This window comes from Anser cygnoides, chromosome 2 (genome assembly GCF_040182565.1).
Source record: "Anser cygnoides isolate HZ-2024a breed goose chromosome 2, Taihu_goose_T2T_genome, whole genome shotgun sequence".
Taxonomy (NCBI): Eukaryota; Metazoa; Chordata; class Aves; order Anseriformes; family Anatidae; genus Anser; species Anser cygnoides.
Genome location: NC_089874.1, coordinates 59,288,900 through 59,310,002, shown reverse-complemented (window position 1 = coordinate 59,310,002; position 21,103 = coordinate 59,288,900). Strand labels below are relative to the sequence as shown.

The following is a 21,103-nucleotide window of genomic DNA, read 5'->3' as shown; positions in this document are numbered from 1 at the left end:
TTTCCCAAATCCATCAAGATTTTAACAACTTTCTCCTCGACCTACAGTTCCTAATTTGATGTAATACAGCCACATTGCTATGATTTATGGCCTTTCAGAGGGGACTCACGCTTTAACAGCACAAGTCCTCAGTTACTTCACAGTCATAAAATAAATGGAAAACCATTGGGTTTTTCAAAGCCTTACAAGAACTTTCTTCTGCCCGTTCTTTCTCATTAACCTTCAGAGTGTGACAGGGGCATAGAATGTGTGCTGTGCTGCCGCAAGCTTCCCTCTCAGACCCCTGGCTGCCTTCTCACCCACCCCTAAATTCCCATGGGGCATTTAATATGAAGAACGGCAAGACGTAATGTTGGTAGTGACTCTGGAGGCTGGACCCTTCAGCCAGTAGTATTAACTATGGTTGTGCCACCTCTCTTTCTTGTTCTTCCACCCCACTGCCTGTGGCTGAATTTAATTCTCCACAATATAGTAATAAGTCTCCACAATATAGTAATAAGTGTATAGTAATAAGTGGCGACTTGGAGAGTCGCAAGGAAAAAGCAGATCTCTCAACATGGAGCAGAATAATCAAGCTGGTGTGCTTCATTAGTTGCTGGAGGTATGAACTGGGTAATTTCAGGACTTTTGGGACATTGCTCTCTTTAATGGAGTGTATTTTCTCAGCTGTACTACAAGCAGAGCAGAAAGAAGCTGGTGTAAAAAATCCCCAAGCAGTTGCAGGGGAAATGGGGGAGAAGTCTTTTGGGCTGAACAGGAGAAAGCTACCTCCCTCCCTTCTGTTTTCTAATGAAAGCCGAAAAAGCAACTCAGCAAAGAAAGTTAGACTAGATGAGATTTGTCACGGCAATATAAAGGAGGTGATGCACTGCAAGTACTACAAAAGTTAAAACCCAAATTTGAGACAAATCTCAGTCGGGGAGAGAGGTCCTGTTTACTTGCAGCTTCTTCGGATAAAGAAATTAGAGCCAGATCCTGGAAAATCTAACTTGCATGAATGCTGAACTCATCACACGTAATAAAATTCTCTGCCTCTGTACATGATATTGGACAGGGACAGAAATAAAGAAGTTGTTTCTTGTCGTACAGAAATCGCTGAGACTGTGTTTTTTAAAGACACAAAAACTTTGTGAGACAGATGTTTTCCACCCACTGCTGAACAGATCACATTCCCGCAGCACAAGGAGGGAAAGGCGTGAAGATGACTAAGTGGCATTACTGATTGATTGCCTTCACGGGGAAAATGCTGTGCTGGGCTGCACGTTCCCACATGGTGCCTCTGCCACTGGCTCCCTACCCATCAATGCCCTTGGCCTCAGAAGTCCCATCTGTAAAACAAAAATAGCAACACTACGTTCCTCCAGCTCTCCTGAGCCCGTCAGAGATAGAGCCTATTTCTTCTGCCACATTTGGGCAGCAACTTGAACTGGGCCATCAAGCATGTCCACCATGTAACTGTGGCAAACTTAGCCCAGCTCTTTCATGTAAATGATAAAATAGATACTACTTTTTTTTTGGACTCCTGTGGTACACCTTGGCTGCTAAAGCCAAGCAGGAATTGACTTTTCTGATGAGCTCTGCTCTGGGGACTTGCTTGTGCACAAAGTGCCACTGCAAGTCTTGCAGTTACATTCATGTCTGGCAGATTATTTTCCCTGAGTTTGTATTCATTAAAGTCTAGCATTTGATCCTGCTACCAAGGCTACGCAGTTGAAAGACTTGTTCAGATGTGGTTACTGGTTATGCTGCTCCAGTAACTGGCTACATGGAAATCCAATATCCTTCTTATGAAGGATTTCTGCATGAAAATGTGGCCAGTTTTAAGAAGGATATTGGATCACGGTGGCCAGTTTGTATTGGTAGTGACTGATGATCACAGGTATTGAGGTCATTAATAAAGATCAAAGTTATTAAGATCCCTTTTCGGCTGAGATAATTTCTTATTAGAGTTGTGATGGGAAGCAGAGATGAGCCTTGCCTGCAACTGTAACAAGACTCAGGGGGCATCGCTGTAAATCATGGCAAATCCACTTTGCTGATGCAGCTGCCATCTGAAAATCAGAGCACTGAGTTCCCTATGTGATAGCCAGAGAAGCACTAGGAAGGCCAGTTGCTTGCCCTCTTAGCCCTTCTCCTGTTCTCCATGAAGGAGAGGACCTGGGCACTCTATTTTTTCATGACCAGACAGTTGAGCTAGGTAAATATACAGTGGGATGATGGTTGGTCTGAGTATAGTTGAAGAACAAATGTTAAAACTTCTCTCTTGCAACACATACTACTGAAGGATTTTTGATTGGACAGACACTGCAGGTTACAGGTCAGATGTCTGTGAAGGAAAAGAAAACAAGCATGGGTTGTCTTTTGCTCTGAAAGCATTATAACCCAAATACCTACCCTGAAACCCCACACCTTACTGCGCATCCTGTGTCCTTTGCAGGTTGGAAACCAGCAGAGGATGTGGGTGCAGCCCCGTCACTTACTGTCATGTCGGTAAAAAATAGCTGAATTCACAGGTCATTAAAGGGGGCAGTTTAACCATTCCCCAAACAAGGACAAAAGCTGTACATACAAATTGGGTTTACTGCGATGCCCATTGATTAAAGCCACACTCAGGAGGCAAGCGAAGCTTTAAACCAGACCACGTGCTACCATATGGAAAGCGAGAGAAAGAAAGAAAATCACTGTGGTATCCCACAGGTATTTCCCTCCTAAAAAATGAAAGGTGTTGAGAAAAATGGGTCCCAGGAACTCAGCATCCACCAGATGTCACTGATGTTCCTTCCCAAAACAGATGACCCAATACCCAGCCAGGTGGAAAAATAACAAAAAAGGGCACTACTATTGGGTGAGTTCTGTAAAATTCCAGAAAGTTTCCTATATAAATTAGCAAACAAACCTTTTTCAAATCCCCTAAAGCTTTTTTTTATTATTATTTTTTTTCCTCTGTGTAAAGAAGTGCCACTGAACTTTTCCTACTTACAAAGTCCACTGCACTCTGCGTACTTTACCTGTGTATGCCTGACCTCTTTCACTTCCTGCTATTTTTTGTTCTCGGTGCTTTGAAATAGGACAGGTCAGGAAGGGAAAGAGCCTGAGATGAGCTGTTCCTCTGCTTTTTACTTTTTGGACCCAGGTTTTACTCACCCCCGTGTACAGTTTGGATGGCAGAGCTGGCAAACAGAGTTGGCGTCTGCGTACTTCCAGACGAGGGTATCGTTTTCACCCAGCACCCCTGCAGGGCAGGTTTTCACGCAGTGCGGGCCATCTATAAAATGGGCACACTTCATGCAATGGTCTGGGCCCTGCAGAGAAACCAAGAAACAACTTGTTTGCGATGTCCTTATGTTGGTCTATTCAGAAGGAAATGCAGAAGATAAATCTACGTGTATTCGACTGCAGCAAGTTTTTGGCATCTTTGTGGTTTTATTACATTGCTACCTAAAACGCTTCCAAGTATTTGCTCTTGTAGGATGGACTGTACGAAAGGCAGTACCTGATGTTTAAAGCTAATACTTCATGGAGTTTCCTCTGCCTGATGCGAAAGCTTGCATTTTTCATTTAAAACGAGGAATAATTTAATGACAGGCCGATAAGGCGTAAGTTGAAAAGCAGAGGGCTAGGCTGTTTCCTGGTGCAATCTACTATACTGAATGATTTAAAATGATGGAGCTGGGCCTCTTTATCCCTCCTGAAGTACTGGCCCCAAATCATTATTTTCCTGGTTTCTCAGCACAGCTTCCCTCCTCCATTTGCAAGAAGCACAGGAAATGGAGGCAACCCAAGGATGCCATGCATTTTCTACTTTGAATAGCACTTAGTCTGTGCTTAAAGGCATTGCCTTTAGCCATTTTTGGCAGAACTGTTTTTATTCAGACTGTAACAGCACCAGGAATACCGTAAATATTTTAGAGCAGGGAAACCAGCAATTCTGGGTCAAATTCTACTACAGAAAAAGCAAACAAAAAAAATTATACCATATCTACAGTGCTGGTTTCAGTGGGACTACAGTAAGACAAGCTATATGGAGATTACTTTAATTACTGCAATGTCTAAGGGCCATTACAATGACTAATTACTAGATGCTGGGTAAACGTGGGACAAGGGGTGGTCACTGCCTGAAGGAGCTTATGATGTTAACAGCATCCTTTAGGTGATGGTGGTCTAAGCTGGAAGGGAGGATGGAAATACTTCACATTACTGAGCAGTGACTCCTCGGACTGATGGGCAAGGGTCAAACACTCAGTGGTTGCAGGAGATGGTACAATGCGTTTTGAAGAGTTAGATTAAGGAGCACAGAGTAGGATCTGTGATGGAAGCAGGAGATTCGATTTCGATTAGCAAGAAGGGCTAACTGAGACAGTGGATGCATTAATGAGAATGAGAATTTTACAATTAAGATATGGGTTTAATCTGATTAAAACAAATAATTTTTCACAGTTGCCAAATTGGACATTTCATGACACATGAGAATATTCTAAAAATTAAAGAACAAAATTGAGGGATTCTAGATGCCTGGTAAGAGTATACTCTATTGGCTTTTGAAGAAGGAGCTTTTGTAAGAACTTGGAAACTGTATAAGCATGAAAATCCAATTGTTTTGTTTTGATCACCTTTCTTTGATTGTAATTTACACCTGCAATTACTTTAACATTGGCTATGTACTTTAACCTAGTTAGAGGAAGGAATGCAGTTTTAAGTAAAAATTGTTTCCTGAATATTTTCCAGAAAACATTTTTTAATCACCATTCTATCATGGCTTTTCAAGTGGGAAAAGCTACTGTATTAATCCAGTATGTTAGCATTTTTTTCCTGTGAATAAGGACGTGTAATTTTTTTTCACGCCAACTTGGCTGTTCAATAACTACACGTTCCAAAAATGTTCACCACATTAGCATATCTTCACATATGTAAGTAATCCTTACATTTTTTTTCTGTAAAAGGACATAAGAAAGAAAGGCCCTACAATGCCTATGATTCTAGGGCTGTCTGGATTATGTATGTGGCAGGGGACACCAAAGAGAAATACATCCTGAAGTTCCCTCTCCTGGTTTTGTCTCCCTACCCCCAGACCTTGCCCTCTAATTTGCCCCATCTCCGCCTGATCCCAGAGAAGGGTAAATAGGAATTCAGGATTATCTCAACATGGGAAATACACATGGATGCACAGTCTGAGGTACAGGTTTGCTAAGCTGAGTCTGCCCTTACAGGTCCAGTGCAGGTTGCGTTGTAAGCAGTGGAGTTCTGCACCAGGCACTCCGGGTGGCAGGGGAGACATTTGGAGTCCCTTTCAAACTCTCGTGGCTCCCTGGAAAAAAAAAAAAAGAAATGATAAAAACTCAGCTAATTAGTGAGTGATAAAATCTTGTCGTCTCTCCTCTTCCTGGCTTTTCCAGTTTAAGTCCATCGGGATAACTGTCCTGAGACAGAGGAGGTGCAGGGGAACCATCCTGGCCAGTGGCAGCAGCAGGGGCACTAGCTCAGCACAACAAGGGGGAGGTAAGGGACAGGGAAATTTGGATGACAGTGGAAGACATGGCACTGCGGGCTGCATGCTACAAATTAGTTTACTTTCCGTTTTAAGCTAATGAGACAGGATATTCTCAAAGATTTCCACGGGCTTTTAAACGGTAGTAATGCAAAGAGATCAGTAAAAAAATTTCAAATGATTCCAAGGCTCCAAATAATAATTAGGAAAGTTAAACAGCAATGCACTGATAATTAAATTCATGCCCTCCCTACAACACACAATGAATCATTAAAATATGAAAGTTGGGAACAGATGGTTTCAATAGCAATAAAGCTGTTCCACTTCAAGTAACGGTGTTATTAATTAAAGTAAATCTACCCATCATACGACACAAAAAATGCCCAGATCTGCCCTTCGGGTCATAATAGCTGCTGGAGGGAATTCACTTATAAAAAAGACAGCTGCTGAATGGCGAGTTGCTAGACAAATACAAACATCATGGGCATCAGCACCCTGTCAAGTACTTGCTTAATACAAATGATTTTAAAAGTACAACTTTGAGAGATTTATTAAGAAACAAAAGTAGAAGTGTTTACACCAACAAATTTATGATGGGAAAGCATTTGTCTAACGCATGTTACTGAAGATCAGCATATTTTTCGGTCCTAGCCATGCCTTCGCCACCTACATCACCTGCTGAACTGACTGAATAAAACAGCCGCAGTCCTGACACAAAGGCATCAATATATTTTCCTCAGCTCGAGCGAAGCTGAAGCAATAATTTTGCCTGAAATTGCTGCTCCCAGTGCTCTTCAGACAAAGGCTAATTTTCCCTTGACTGCGACTCTGTACAGTGCAGGGCAAGCCACTCACCTGGCTGGTGGCCAGGAGCTCCCTGCTACCTCAGTGGGAGCCCCCCGGGCACCCTGGGGCAGCCTCTGACCTCCTGAAACATGTCCAGCAAATCCATCACCTTGAGCATACCTAAAGGATCCCTTTGCAGTGAGTGACTTTAGGGGGTGGCTGCATTCCCTGTGACTACAACTGGCTCCGAATTTCGACAGATGTGCTTAACACGAGAGGCTTGGTTTGGATTTTCAGGGGTTTTAAGCTCCTTTATGTTGTATGGGAAGGAAGAGTAGTGGTTGGCCTCCTTGGGCCTGCTGATAGCCTCCTGGCAGGCCTGGGGGGATTTTTTCATGTCGGTAGCTCTGCTGGGAGCACACTCCTGGGCAATGCTGACCAGGGAAGGAGAGTTACCTCAGCTCCCAGCTTTCCTCTGCTGGGGCACAGTGCTCAGCTCAGACTAACACCCTTACCAAGTTTGCTTGCTTTCTAGCCACATGCATTCTAAAGCCAAGACTCCCCCAAATCATTGCCAAAACCCCAAGCACCCCCCAGGCCCCTTACCCTTGCAGGATGTTGCACTGTTTCACACACTCCTTCTGGCGACCAAAAAACCTGCAGGAGAAGCAGTGGAAGGGCCCTGGGCCCCAGCAGCCAACGTCCGAGCACAAGGGGTCACACACGTGCCTCTCAGCAGCTGAGAGGGGGGGAGAGAGAAAAGAGAAGAAGCTGTAAACTTCAAGGCAGGAGAGACGGCGGATACAGCAAATGGGTCTATCCTGACAGCCAATTTTTCCAAACTATTCCATAGCAGACATGAGTGACCCTGGTAGCATGGAAGAGGAATAATCTCACTTCTCATAATTCCCAAGGCCTGAAATCAGGAGCAACTCCTGGCCTTTCAAAATAAAAACGAGCTCTTCTGTGACCACCCACGTCCTCTGTGGACAAATCTCACTCTCCCTGTCTCCAATAAAGAAGTATCACTGATTAATTTTGCAGCTAGGGGGATGCTCAAATTGCTTTTGCATTTTAGCATGAGCAAGAAGGTAGCACAGACTTACCACACTCATTTTTATTTCTGTTCTGTATGATTTTTGTTTTCTGACTCTGAGTAGCAAAGAGGCTGTGCCAGTTCATGCTGTCAGCGTAGCAGAGGTTCTTGTTCTTCATAATGGCAACATCTCCATCACTTATTTCCTTGAGGGAACGCAGCCCTAAGGACTGTATTTTCAAATTGACAACAGCAAGGGAATACTGGCCACTGAAATGGAGATGGACAAAAAGAAAACACACAGAAGAAGGAGGGTTAGTAAACAGGGCTGTACTCAGAACATTTTTTTTTGGTTTTCAAATGTGTTGCTGCGTAATGAATTTATTTCAACTGGGAATTTGAAGCTAAATCTGGCAGGACGTGCACTCTGTCAATGAATGATGTGTAACGATGGCAGCAGGTAGAACAGTTATTTCACACTGGTCCACAAACACATCTTTCCTCTTGGGGCAAGCCCAGGCGGGTGCTGGATGCTCTGCTACTGTCTGCTTTGCCTGGCAGCCACCATCTCCATCTCCTACCGCCCACCAAGCCCCAGACTAAATGTCTGCAACCCCAAAGGGCTTCTGATCACATCATAACTTGTCTGGCACCCTCAGCCCTGTACACTTAGAGGCTAGGTGGGGAGAGTCCAGTCTTTAGAGCAGGCTCATTGCATCCCTCTAAAAGCCGCACAGAGGTGCAGGTTTGATTCCACTCAACTGCTACATAAAACAGTGCTCAGCACCTCACAGGTTATTTCCCATTTGGCATCGGTTTTGTGACAACCCTGTCTCACAGTGGTACCTTGCTCAGAAAAACGCAGCTCCCAAGAGAGCTCCTTTTACAGGCAGCCTGGCATGTGATTTACTTACTGCTGCTTGGTGCGGCCCCGGATAATCTCCAGATTTTCAAAAGCATAGAGATCAGTAGCATTATCAGGCCACGCCTGAATCAACAAAAATCCTGAAATGAAGAAAAGAAGATTAAAAATATATAACAATAATGCAAATGCGGTCATCGTTGGAGGTGAAATGAGCTGGGAGGAGGCACTTGTACTTTCCATGTGCTTTTCTGAGAATCTCAAAATGAAACATGACATTTTAGGGCTATTTGCAAACACCGTTTTGTAAACAGTTTACTCTTCAGCCTACCATGAGGGCTTAGGAGCGCCAGAGAACAGTGTGTCAGGGAACTGCACATCCTGCCACGCTGAGCCACCAGTGACAACTCCTTCCAGCAAGCACTCTGCCTGAGAGGCTGCAGGAGCGAGGCATTGCCCTGTCTTCTTTGTGAGATGCCCTTAGGCAAGAGGAAAACTGGGCAGAAAGCAGGAATGGTGCAGAATGGACAGCAGCTCAGCGTGTATTTGCTATGACAAGCAAATTTCCCTGCTAAGCTGAGGCACTATGGAGGAGGTAAAGGATTTGGGAAATTGCATGCTGCTGTGTGAAGCTCTGAGGTTAGTCACTGCTACCCTGAAGGGAACCAGGCAGGTAAAAGAGAGAAAGAAAAAAAAAGGTAGGCTGCAGCCACATCCATGGGCCCAGCTCTGACATCACACTCATTTTATAATGGAATGAATGAAATTACTTTTAATAGATACTTGTACCAGCCTGCAGCCAAGTGCTCCAGTGGCCATGTTGTGCTGGCAGAGCTGTGCTCACCCCCAGGAAGGGCTCCACAGGCTTGGGAGGGTGTCTTCTCCACCAGGGTGATGCAAGGCAAGGCACTGAACACGCTTCCCTAAGGAGCTGCTGAAAGGTTTCCACAAATAGAAACACTCGGCTTTTTTTAGCTGGAGGGGCACGCCTCTGCATCAACACATACTTCTTGGGTGGCTGGGGATTGCTTCTGCTTTCATTCCTCGCTAGGGCTGACAATTAGGCAGAAGGGATGGTCTGCCATAACCACACACCTTGGACAGGAGGCCAGTACAGGTTACCTGGGAGTAACACTGGCGAAATGCTGCAGACCACCTCTGTGAGGGGTGACCCTCAGAAGCTCAGAGACACAAACCATTAGCCCACACTTCTCCTCACATGCTCACAAAACTTTCCTGTTCTTGCTTTGGGTTTTTAGCAATACCAGTTATATAACATCTCACACTTAACACACGTCACCAACCTGATATTTCTTTGACTGTTTTGAAGACATCCAGCTTCTTAGGGTCAAGGGGTAGTGTCTTTGTGAAGGCATCCCTGAAACAAAAAGAATGAGGAATTGGGAGAAGAACGGATCCGCCTGAATTTTTCCCTAGTGCCTCTCCTCCAGTGCTCAACGACCAGCTTGCAACTCACCCTAGAAACGCAACTGGGAGAATGCTGACATCCCCATTGATCTTTGTACAGTTTTTGAAGGAATCGATGTTTGTGGCATTTATGGAGAGAATCCCTTTAAGTTCACCTATTCCGATGCCATTGCACACTGTTGAAGTAGAAACACGAAAGTCAGGGGGAGAAGAGAGAAGCACAATCACATGTACGGGAATAAACATGAAAATACTGCCAGTCCAGAAAACTCTTCCATTTGGTCAATCCCACCACTGTAAAATTTCATAGATCTTTTGTCTACAATTGCTTTTCAGAAAACACCAAACACTTCTTGCTTGTACAGCTGTGCAGCTCTGGTCCTAGCATCTCTGCACGCAGGCTCTGGCACATGCCCTTCTCTCTCTTTGTCCCATTTTTGTTTTATTCCTGTTGATGAGATACTGGAAAGGGCAAACAAAGAAGGCAGATGAGCAGGATACACACGCACATGAAGTGCAATTTATCTGCACAAGTGTACTTGCAGCGTATCTCATCTGGAGAGCATGCTCTGCAGGCATGCTTTCTGAGCACAGTTTGTCAGACCTCCAACCTATCAGTGGATATGCATATTGAATTTGCACTTGGAGGGCTTAATTCAGGTCAGACCCCCATGTACTTATTCTAATAAATCACCTATCATTTCAAAGCCTTATTGTTTCATGTCATGCTTTTTATACCTTTGCTGCATAGCCCGTCACATTTTTTACATTTCCGAACACCATTTTCTTCTACTTCATAAGTATCAGTATTGCATGAACGAACGCAGGAGCCATGGTCTGTCACCACATAGTTGTCTGGAAAAACAAGGATGACAAAGAACATTGAAATACAGGCGGGATGCGTTGGGGGATGCACATGTATGTCAATACTAGAAAAAAGAAGTTTTTTTGAACTTTCAGCATACATAAAACATAGGCATTAATTATTAATTTTCACATCCTTTGAAGGCAGACAGACATGCAGTGCTATCACCATTTTACAAGAGAGGGGAACGGCCGCAAAAGGGTAAAACAACATTGCAAAGTACAGACTGTGCAGCAGTGCTGCTATCTGGATCAATACACATCCCTTCTGATCCCTCACCTTCACTAACTCTTCCAGGGTAAGGGCTGGGAAGGGCTGTGGTGAACCTCAGGAAGGGATACCAGTTCTGTATGCTAAAGTCTCTCTTGCATTCAAGTCTTGTTTGTTTAAGAGACCAAGGACATGGAAAAGTGTGAAAGAAAAAGCAAGCATCTGTAGAGGAAGCAATGATCTCAGGATTTCACAAAGAGTATTTAAACCAATGACTTTCTGTCTGTCATAAATAAGAACCAGTTAAAAGTTGATACTGCTTCAGTAATCCACAGGATTGATCCCATATGTCTTTCCTGGCCATCATTTTGATGATTCTCATAAGACGTTTTTTCTCCCCATCAAGAGAGAATCTTCAGAAGTCAGAATGTAACTGCTAAAAATCAGGGAAGCTGATAGATGCAGGAAGACTGAAGAGGCTGTCCTCTTTATCATCTACTCTCTCATTCTTGTCACCTGCTCCCAGTTCCCTGAGAAGCTGAGAACAAGCAAATGCTCTTGCACTTGGCTGTAATGCAGAGGGTGACACAGGTCCCTTCCCACCTCCCTCGAAGCCCTCATCTCCTCTGTGGCTGCAAGCTGAAATGAACTTACGTGGACATTCCCTCACACAAGTGGCTCCAAAGCTGTACTTTCCATCAGGGTTGACATCCATCTGATAGGTGGTGGGGTTATACAGGACCAATGGGGGACACGTGTCCTTGCACGTAGCATCATCCCGAAACTTGCGGCATGCCTGGCATTGAACAACAGCACCATTAAAAAGCTACAAGGGTTTTATGTGAGCTGTTTAAAAACACTCCTATGGGCTCAGCTGCTTCCTCTTAGCTCTAATGGAAATTCTGAGCAACTACGGGGATGGTCCTTTGTGCTTTGGAGGTGAAAGGGTGCTTCAGGCACCCTTGGGCAATTTAGTTTGATATTTGAAAAAAAAGAGCGAACGTGAGGTTTTCTTGTTCTGAACAAGAAACCTTGGCACTCTGGAGGAGAGCTGCTGGGATTCACGTGGGAACAGGAGTGAATCTGCATGCCTCAGACAGAAGAATTTTCCCTACAAGCAGTAACCAGATCAAGACAAACGGTACTTTCTTGGCCAGCCACTTTTTAATAACCTCAATCAAATCAAGTTCTTTCCTGCCTATTATTGACTTTTGTGGCTGAATATTAAACAGAAGATGTTCTATTTGGCGGTAGGTAATGAACAATTTAGCAGGTTTTTACGAAGGACAAGTTGGTTCTTCCAACCCAACCCTGCATTAAACTAATAATTATTCCCTCCTTCCCTTTATTCTTCCCTGGCTTTCCAGATTAAAGAGAATAACTCTATTCCCTGTGAGCCAGTAAGGGCATCCTAGCCATGCGATTTCTCAGATTGCACCAGGAATACAGATAACAGCAACAAAACACAAACTGGACGGTTGCTGTGGGAATTACTTGAGCGTCACTTAACACAGAATGAAATATAGTGCAGAGGTGGGGAGAAGTTAAAACCACAGTGTGTATCAACCCATGGCAACTTCTGTAGAAAAGCAATGGCATTTTTTATTCCTAAAATAGCTGGATATACTCCTTCCCCCTCCACAGCACCAAGGTCCCCCCAACCAGATCTTTTGTGCCTGCCCCTCTGAGCCAGGTTTTTAAGCACTGATTATGTTGTAGCATCATTACCAGGCAGTCGCTCTCCCGAGGCCCTGTGCACCCTGCAGCACACTGGTTGTGGCAGCAGTCACTGGGCACCTTTCCCCGGCACCGGCCAGAGCACTGCTGAGCACAAATGACTTTTGTTACTGGAAGACAAAAAAATAAAAAGAACAGGAATTAAGAAAGTTTAGGCTGAATTTTCTGCAATGAAATTGATAATTATGGAGAAAATGTCTGATGTAGAATCCGTCCTAGAGTTTCCCCATGGGATGCATATTCTGTCCTCAAGTCAGGAGAAAGTGAGGAAGGGTGAGAGTTGGTGTGGGTGGTGGGGATGTGTTTTGCCCTTAATTATCTTGGCTCTTGTGAGGTGCTGAGCCCTCTGGTCCCAGCCAGCACACCATGTCCTGCTTAGAAAGAGCAAGAAAACTCTGGGAGTCATTGTAACTTTCAGCTGGGTAATAGAGAAGGGTTTGGCTCCACTTTATTGAGCTAATCTGCTACTACTGCTGCTAGCTTTGGGAAAAACACCACTACAGGAGAGCTGCCAGAACTCTGTGCTATAGTGGGAAACTATACATTGTTGGTAGGGTGTTAGGATTCCTTTAATGCACTAAAAATATATCTGAAATTTGCAGAGAGAGGGGACACCCACTCAGCAAACTGATCTCATACACATACTATATTGTTTTTCTTTAGGCTTCAATTTCTTGGCCAAATTTTGTCTTCATTACTCAACTCCCACAGGGTTTGCACCAGTGCAGTCCGAAGGAACAACTGGCCCTGATTCAGCTTTCTACAGGAGAGGGAAAACAGCCTGCAATGTTTTGTTTAGAATCAGGAAATCATCTCAATTTGAATATCAAGCAGAGAAAAAAATAATCAGAAGAATTAAAAAAAAAAAAAGAAAGAATGGCTAGCATATGTTAGTACCATGGGCCAAAACTGGTCTGTCTGTTCCCTACAAAAGTTACTGATCTGCAGACCCTGGTGATAGGCACCTGACTCCTCGGTTAGGGGAAGTGGATTGCTAACCCGCTGCACCACAGCACCCCGAGCACCTCAGCTGTGCAATAAATACAGTAACTGCTACCAGCTTCCCAGCTGGGCACAAATGGGTTACAACATTACCAGGAGTTCCTGTAAGTCAGAAACAGATGGTTGTTAATTAACAGGGAATTATCAGAAAACGTAACCTGCTACAGGGTATACAACCATAATTATTTCTTTTTAATCACACTTCCTATCTTTTTCCATTATACACTTTTGTACCCAAGCTGTATTATTTCATTTTTTCTTGTAGTCCTGTAAGCGAGATATTGTATTTTCAAGGAAACATTAGCTCTACACTACGCATTAGATTCTCTGATAGCAATTCCTCTGTTCAGCCAGAAACAAGGGAATAAAAGGCACATTGTTCTACATGAACAGCATTTTGATAACATTTTTCTCATAAGCATCAGCAGGGGAGTAAAACAGCTCATCACTTTGATAGCTATTGACTGAAGCTTCCTGCTGGAAACATGTATCATGGCAAACGTTTATATTTCATACAGAATATCCCACGTTCATTGAAGGAGAAAGATAAATATCACACCAAACTTTCCCACATATGGAAATGTGGGATACATTTTCAGTTGGCCAGATTCTCAAATGCTTCAAGAGGAGAGCCAGAGCCTGCAAATGGTTTCATTTTATGCACTCTGAGTAATCCTCACAAAGCCAGCAAGAGTTTGTGGGTGCTGGAAGGCTGCAGGATTGAGACCTGACGTTTTGCAAGCCCATGGGACAGCTGTGCTGTCTCAATGGCAGGGAGTGACCTAGAAAGACCTTTGCGTGTGCAACTACTGTCCACCTTGAAAGCAGTTCACTGTGCTCGCAAAGGCACAAGCCAGTCTCCAGAGCTGACTGAGAGAAAACAAAGCTTATAGTAAATAAAAAGGGAGAGGCTCTATGTCCATTTTTTTTCCGTAAGCTGAAGAAGCTGTACTGACTTGACCTGACACTTGCAAGCAAGAGACTCCGCTCTAAGTCATTATTTACAATGGAAAAACCTAAGACAGGATATTGCTCTCATTTGTTGTAGTGTAGATCAGCAAACTTTCCATTGAACTTTACGGGATTACAAAAAACTGTCAGGCAAGAAGAAATCAGAAACAGTGTATTTCCCCAATTATTATAGAAAAAGGAAATAAATTGAGATACTCTTCTCAACTTTAGGAGAAACAAAGCCTTGAAAAATCTCAAGCACCTCTGACTATATGTTATCTACCCTTGCATATCAGGCAAGCAGCCTACCTGCAAAATTTTACAGTGGAACACATGCAACCAAACCAAACAACCTCACAATCCCAATGTCTCCATTTACAAATGAAAAAAATGGCTATGCATTTTCAGAGGGCCTTCAAAAGGTAGTAGTGTTACTGCTCATACGACGGTGACATAATTTGCGTTTCTAAAATAAACCTAAAGGGATGTCAAAAAAGGGAATGAAAGCAGCAAAAATCAGGTTATGTTGTTGCTTCTACTGTTAATCAAAAGCATTGTTAAACAGCCCACAGAACTGCTCTGCTGGCAACAGCTGCAACACAAACAATTCACCTTGCAGCTACCGCATTCTCTCTTATATGGTAAAATAACTTAAAGGATAGATGTTCTCAAGTACAGATCGGAGAAAGTTATGGGAGGCAGACAAAAGCTTTCAACGCAGGAAACAGCTGCAATCTTTTCACTCTGGAGAAATATATCATCTGTCAGGAAACCCAGACCCACGTCAAACCACCTAAAGACTTCCCATCCAGAAGCAGATCTGCTCAGAGGGACCAGAGTTGTGGATGCCTCATCACTGGAAGTGTTCAAAATAGGGCTGGACAGGGCTTTGGGCAACCTGATCTAGTGGAAGGTGTCCCTGCCCACGGTAGGGGGGGTTGGACCAGATGATCGTGAAGGGTTCCTTTCAACCCAGAACATTTTGTGATTCTGTGATCCCTGTGACTGAACTTTTTTTTTGGAGCAGGAAGCCCTTATGTGCACATGTGTGATATAGGAGGCTGGTTTTGGACCCATTGCCATTTATCATGCCCATTGGACTGTGAGGAGAAGCAGGCCACGTGCGTTGGTGGTATGCTTCAAGGAGTCCTAGCATAGCAGGACTGAGAAAAGGACCAGTGTAAAACATGTGCTGCTAGTGCTCGCTTGACAGGTAAATTATTCAGTAGATAGAAGGTTAGTACGTCAGATTGTAGCACCCAAGATCGTTCTTAATTAATCTGCAGGCTTACATGTCTGGCAGTTCTGTTCACCAGCACCCCAGCAGTGGTCCTCTGTGCAGTTCGGATGGCATTTTGGACCTAAAACATGAGAGTAGATCATTATAAAAATGTTTGCTGTTTAAACCCTGGATGACAACATCATAGGTGTCACACAAAACAAAACCTTGAGCCTTCCATTACAGTAAAACGGGAAGAAGCATCTGTATACTGGTGCTCAGAAATTTTGAGAGTTGGACCTTAAATCCTTATCTGTTCATCACTGGATTCCTACGTGCAGTTCTCCACACCTTTCAGCAAGCAAGCACAATACCCAGACAGTCTAGCTGACGAAAGAGGAGTATTTTTCCCAGGAACAGGAATCTCAGCCACTGTCCGACTGGCCCTTCGGCTTGAATTTGCATAAAACTGCAAGTCACTGCTGGCCTGCAGTCAGGCATGTGCCAGCTGCTTGCTGCAGGCCACGTGGAAATCAATGCACATTTCTAAGAAGAAAACAAAACCAACTGGATTTGCAGGCAACTGCCAGCTACTCTGACCACAAAGCAATTTGACTTGTCTGCTTCATGCCCTCCTCCTGCCTTCTGCCAAAAATACTCCTCAACTTAGGTTTACATGGCAGACAGACAATCATTGGAGAGGCAGCAGGATGGATGGACACCCTGCATGGCCTTTGATGTTTTCCAGTACAGGGCTCGCACTGCTAAGCATCCCTTTCCCACCTCTCCCTCCTTCCTCTTCCTGCCGTGCTTACTATTCTTTTTTTTTCCTCTTAACGACAAGCTAGGTCCCAGAGAAACAACTTATTTCAGATTTCAGGATCATTATTAAAAACATAAATGGCTGTCTAAGCAGATTAATATGGAATTCACTACATTTAAGAGGCATTTCCTATTAGAGTGATTCCTCCTGCTAGTAACACGTGATTCTCCCTCCCCCTCACTGCCCATCACATAGCTGAACAAATGCCAATACTTGTCCAAGAGCTGACTGATTTGATGTGAGAGCAAAGAACTGTACTTTTTTTTTTTTTTTAAGTTTAAAAGTTAAAGGTTAACATTTCTGTGGTGTTCAGAGTCAGGCTCCTGTGATAACTTATGTGATTCGTAGCCCCTTGGTTACACTGGGCTCTGCAGCAAGTATGTCAACACAGAAGCCGGCTATTAGCTCTCCAGCAATTATGCAACTAGAAGATAAAGAAAATGTTTTCCACCAATTTGCAGTGCCAAAGGTGAAATGTTCAGAAGTGAAAAGAAACTCTCCTTCCTATGAGGTAACTGGGGATTTTACAAGGGATTTGTTAGCCTCAAGGATTAGCTTGAGCATACTTTAGGCAAATAACACAAACTTTTAAATATACACTTAGCTTCCTCCTGATCTAAAGCATCAGATTTATCTGATTCTTACCATAATTTTAGCGAGGATTATCCATGCAGCCCAAAATACAGACGTTTTACAGCACTTTCATAGAAACTTGGGCAAAAAGGCCTTAAGTTCCAGAGGAACTCCATGAAGGTATTATAAATCTTTAAATTAAAGATTTTACTTAAAATCTTTAAATAAAAGATTTCTGGAAAACAAACGATTGCACATTATTCTGAGTTGTGTGGCTGTCTTTGGAAAAAAGCATACATATGGTGCTGTATGAAAGCAAGAAAAGCTTCTCTGAACTACGTGTTAAGCAGCAAACCACGATGAAAAATTATATCATAGGCCAGTTAGGAAGAATTTCCCTTGGAACAGGGCTTGATGGCCCTGCATGCAAGAATTGGCGGACCTGAAACCCACAGCACAAAAGTCGATCTGTTGGTTCTTCTCCCTGAAACAGGGAAGCATATCGTGTATTGGTAAATTAATACTTACAAGTAGACAGGTTGCTTGCAAAATCAAGTACTGTGAGAGGCTTCCTGCTTGTGTCAATGATGTCATTCCATAGGACAGTGTCCATGTTACACAGTTTGGGGTTGTTGCTGATTTTAACACCTCCATTGAGAATTTCTGCCATGGAAAGCAAAAAATAAAAAAAAGTAATGAGTGAAGCCAACTGCTTAAGTCTTCTCTCTCAGGTTTAAAGAAAGGGAAACAAAACACAGACTTCTTCACCTCCATCACACTACGCTGATAGAAAAGGACAGTCTGCATGGCACAGGCACACCTGAAGGTGCAATTAATACGGGGCTCAGACTTACAGGTTTTTGAGGGTTGGTGGCTGTTGGATGCCACTAAGATGTCACTACATGTTGTTTTACACCCAGTGCCAGCTACAGAGGCCACTGCCCTCAGCAGAGATGGCAGACAGGAATTTGTTTTTACTTGCTGCAGCTCATGGTCCAGCTTCCTCTTGCAAACACTTCCTTTTAGTGTGTGATGCTACCAAGCCTGAATGAACTGCTGTGGCAGAAGATGAGGCACATGATCTGTTCTGCTGCCTCTGCTACAGCAGTTGTAATCTCTCATAGAGGTTGAACTAGGCATGATGGTTTGCACAGCCAGAGACCATGTAAGACCCTAAATCTGCAGCTCTTTACACACCACCAGCTCCCACTGGAATTTAACAGAAAATATTGAAGTGTACACACTGGAATCAAATAATAAAAATAAGAAGTAGATGATGTTTTGCCATTTTGGGGGAAATGCATCTCACCACCCTGAGGCTTTGGACTTTCTGGATCTTTTTGTAATGGAAGATTAGGAACTTGCCTCATCTTTTGAAAAAGGCTGGATAGCAGGAAAGCAAGTAGGAAACTGAGAAACTACATTCAGTGCATTGTTTTTAAAGCATTGACTGGGAGAAGATCTTCAGTTAGATCTTGATACCAATAATTGAATGACTGAAGTTTACTTTGTGGGTGCCTCCACCTCTTGCACTCATCTCACCTGATAGCCGTTTCATTGGTAGCTCTCGAAGCCCCTGGGTTTTATTCATGTGATAATTGGATAAAACTGCCAGGGCAAAAGAATTGTCGTAAAGCACATTGCCTCGGATAATCTGGAGGTTTTCAAGGGGAATGACATCCACCATGTTAAGCGCAATGAGCACGTAGCCTGCAACCTCCTGTATGGTCTGAGAGAACAACAGAAGAAACAAGGAGCTTAATCCATACAACTTTTCTACAAAACAGCTTTGCTTCTCTTGACAAAGTTGCTTTCCTTCCCTCACTTCCCCCATCCACCATCTTTTAATTTTAATGAACAATAAAGCACTTAATCACATTAAATAAATAAATAAATCAGAGAACAAAAAGGGACTACGTGGAAAATGCAGTCAAGGAAACCTGACTTCGTGCTTGTATTCTGTATTTGATTGATTTGATTGACTCTAAGAGTAGCTGCCAGGGGGTCACTCCAAAGGGTCAGCTTACCTGTATCCTGTCTCCAACTGAGGGCAAGCAGGGATGCCTAGGGGATGCAGGAGAACTGGGCAAGCACATACGATATGCCAACTGTGTATGATGCTTTCCCTGAATACTTGCCCAACCTCCAACCATTTGCAGCAAGGACCTGATTGAGGCTTTCACTCTCTCTCTTCTATGCTCCTTCCCTAACCAATGCTCAAATGCTCAGTAGAGGGGAAGATCAGGTAACCATCTCTTCTATGTAATAAGTAATTACAAGACAACAAGACAAGGGAGGCACTAACCGAGGATGTAGGTTAATTCCTGTCTTGTACTATGAAATGTGTGCATTTCTGTCTCATGTGAAAATCATTGTAAATGAAAAACCCTCAGACTATCTCTTAGGATATTCTTCTGCTCTATGAAGTCTACAAGTGATTTTTCAGGAGACCTTTTATGTTCCTGGGGACACTGAGCTACATGTTCAAGTTGTGCTTGGAAAGAAAAAAAGCAGTACTGTTGTATTTATAACCCATATGTCTGAAACATCACTTTTCTGATTTTCTTTCTTGTTACTATAAAGCTTTTTTTCCTTTCTTTATGAGGAAAGCTCATGTAAAAAGATTAGTCTTCTTAACTCAGAGTACTGACCTGCTCATTCAAATTTACCATACAAGAGCTCTTGTTGCCAGATACACACTTTTTATGTCAAGAATGTATCTTCCCCTTCCTGCTTCTTTCTTTGTAAACCTAATCTGATAACCAGGAATGCCAAAAGCAATGCATTTAAAACACCTTATTTTAAAAAATATAACTTAAGGTGTGACAATGTTGCTGGAATCCTGGCAGTGGGGGAACAGAAGGGGACAAGAGGGAACTCCTTGTCTGTTGTCTGCTGGTGGGGGAACCCAGGGGTGCCCGTGACAGACCACTCCTCCTCATGCTCCAGCTGCATTTTGACATCCATCCCCTATCTGTTCCCCTCCTGTCTTGCCATGGTAGCTCATGCAGTTGTGCACAGAACAAATGTTGCAATGGGAGTAGCCCCTGCGTTAAGTGCAGGGGATTACCTCAAAGGTCACGCAAAAAACGCAGCTGGTGCAGGCTGCAGCTGCCTGCCTGCTTGGGACGCTGGCACTGATAGACCGTGAGGCACTCACCACCATGGCAGGGAAGGAGGTCACAGCCTGGAGGGAAGGGTAATAGCTTCCAAGTTTCAAAATCTGCCATCAGAGGGTTGCCACTCACTTCATGATTTGCTTTGCACAACTGTACAACAAAGACTTTTGCCCTCTTGCAATGAGACAACGAGTAAGCACACAAAAGTATTTGTAAATATGAAGAAACCCATCTGCATGGCAGCCAACACAGGTTGGGGGGCAGTGCTTGAAAAGCTATTTCTCAAAGTACCTGACTTTGTATATTTGAGCCTAGCTTGCAGCCTACAGACATGCTGAAATTGTAATCTGTGATTTCTCTGACTATAACTAACTATGGTTTTGGATCACCACAGCTTGATCCATTGCACTTAAAAAATGCAATAAGATTCCTTTAGCAGGAAAGATCACATTGGCCAAACCCACTAACCTTCAGGAAAGAGAGATCACGATTGTGCTCCACGTAGGTAATCTCCAGGTTACTCAGCACCACCTCACAGTTGTTGTACATCCTCTGCAGGCTGGTGAAATGGTCTTCCACATGCCCCAGCTGGGTCAGCTTGTTATTTGTCCCTTGACAAACTGTGGAAGAAAGAAGAAAGTCTCCATGAAGGAAAACAAGAATAAGTACAGAGTAGACTTACTTATATTAAAACATCTCTGTGTTATGCCAATATGGAGGAAAGGAGAATAATACATAAAGCAACGTTACAGAAGACTTCACAAGACTTTTCAGGTAGGAAACTTCAACCCAACTTTGCTCTTCAGTGACAGCAAAAGTAGTCCTTCATCTCACCATTGCTATAACACATCCCTAGCCTGACCTCGTAGCTTTCCATAACACACTGAAATAACTGCATTCTTTTAACTTCGAAAAAAATAATGAAGTGATACTTTTATAGAGTCATAATTCCTAGAAGCACCTGTCACAAACTATAACACCATTGTGTGGGGTGCTATAAAGCAAAT

The 21,103-nt window shown here is 43.5% G+C and overlaps 1 protein-coding gene across 2 annotated transcripts in view; it reads right to left on the bottom strand.

Moving 5' to 3' along the window:
- The window catches only part of EGFR (epidermal growth factor receptor), a 164,104-nt gene that overhangs the window by 29,592 nt on the left and 113,409 nt on the right, over nucleotides 1-21,103 (bottom strand). For both annotated transcript variants that reach the window (XM_013197419.3, XM_013197420.3), the window contains exons 2-15: nucleotides 20,565-20,716; nucleotides 18,520-18,706; nucleotides 17,506-17,640; nucleotides 15,655-15,723; nucleotides 12,401-12,519; nucleotides 11,327-11,468; nucleotides 10,336-10,452; nucleotides 9,647-9,773; nucleotides 9,474-9,547; nucleotides 8,222-8,312; nucleotides 7,378-7,577; nucleotides 6,878-7,010; nucleotides 5,206-5,305; nucleotides 3,145-3,302 (exon numbers count right to left, since the gene is read on the bottom strand). In XM_013197419.3, the coding sequence (XP_013052873.1) occupies nucleotides 3,145-3,302; nucleotides 5,206-5,305; nucleotides 6,878-7,010; nucleotides 7,378-7,577; nucleotides 8,222-8,312; nucleotides 9,474-9,547; nucleotides 9,647-9,773; nucleotides 10,336-10,452; nucleotides 11,327-11,468; nucleotides 12,401-12,519; nucleotides 15,655-15,723; nucleotides 17,506-17,640; nucleotides 18,520-18,706; nucleotides 20,565-20,716 (1,804 nt within the window). The remainder of the gene's footprint in view (nucleotides 1-3,144; nucleotides 3,303-5,205; nucleotides 5,306-6,877; nucleotides 7,011-7,377; nucleotides 7,578-8,221; nucleotides 8,313-9,473; nucleotides 9,548-9,646; nucleotides 9,774-10,335; nucleotides 10,453-11,326; nucleotides 11,469-12,400; nucleotides 12,520-15,654; nucleotides 15,724-17,505; nucleotides 17,641-18,519; nucleotides 18,707-20,564; nucleotides 20,717-21,103) is intronic.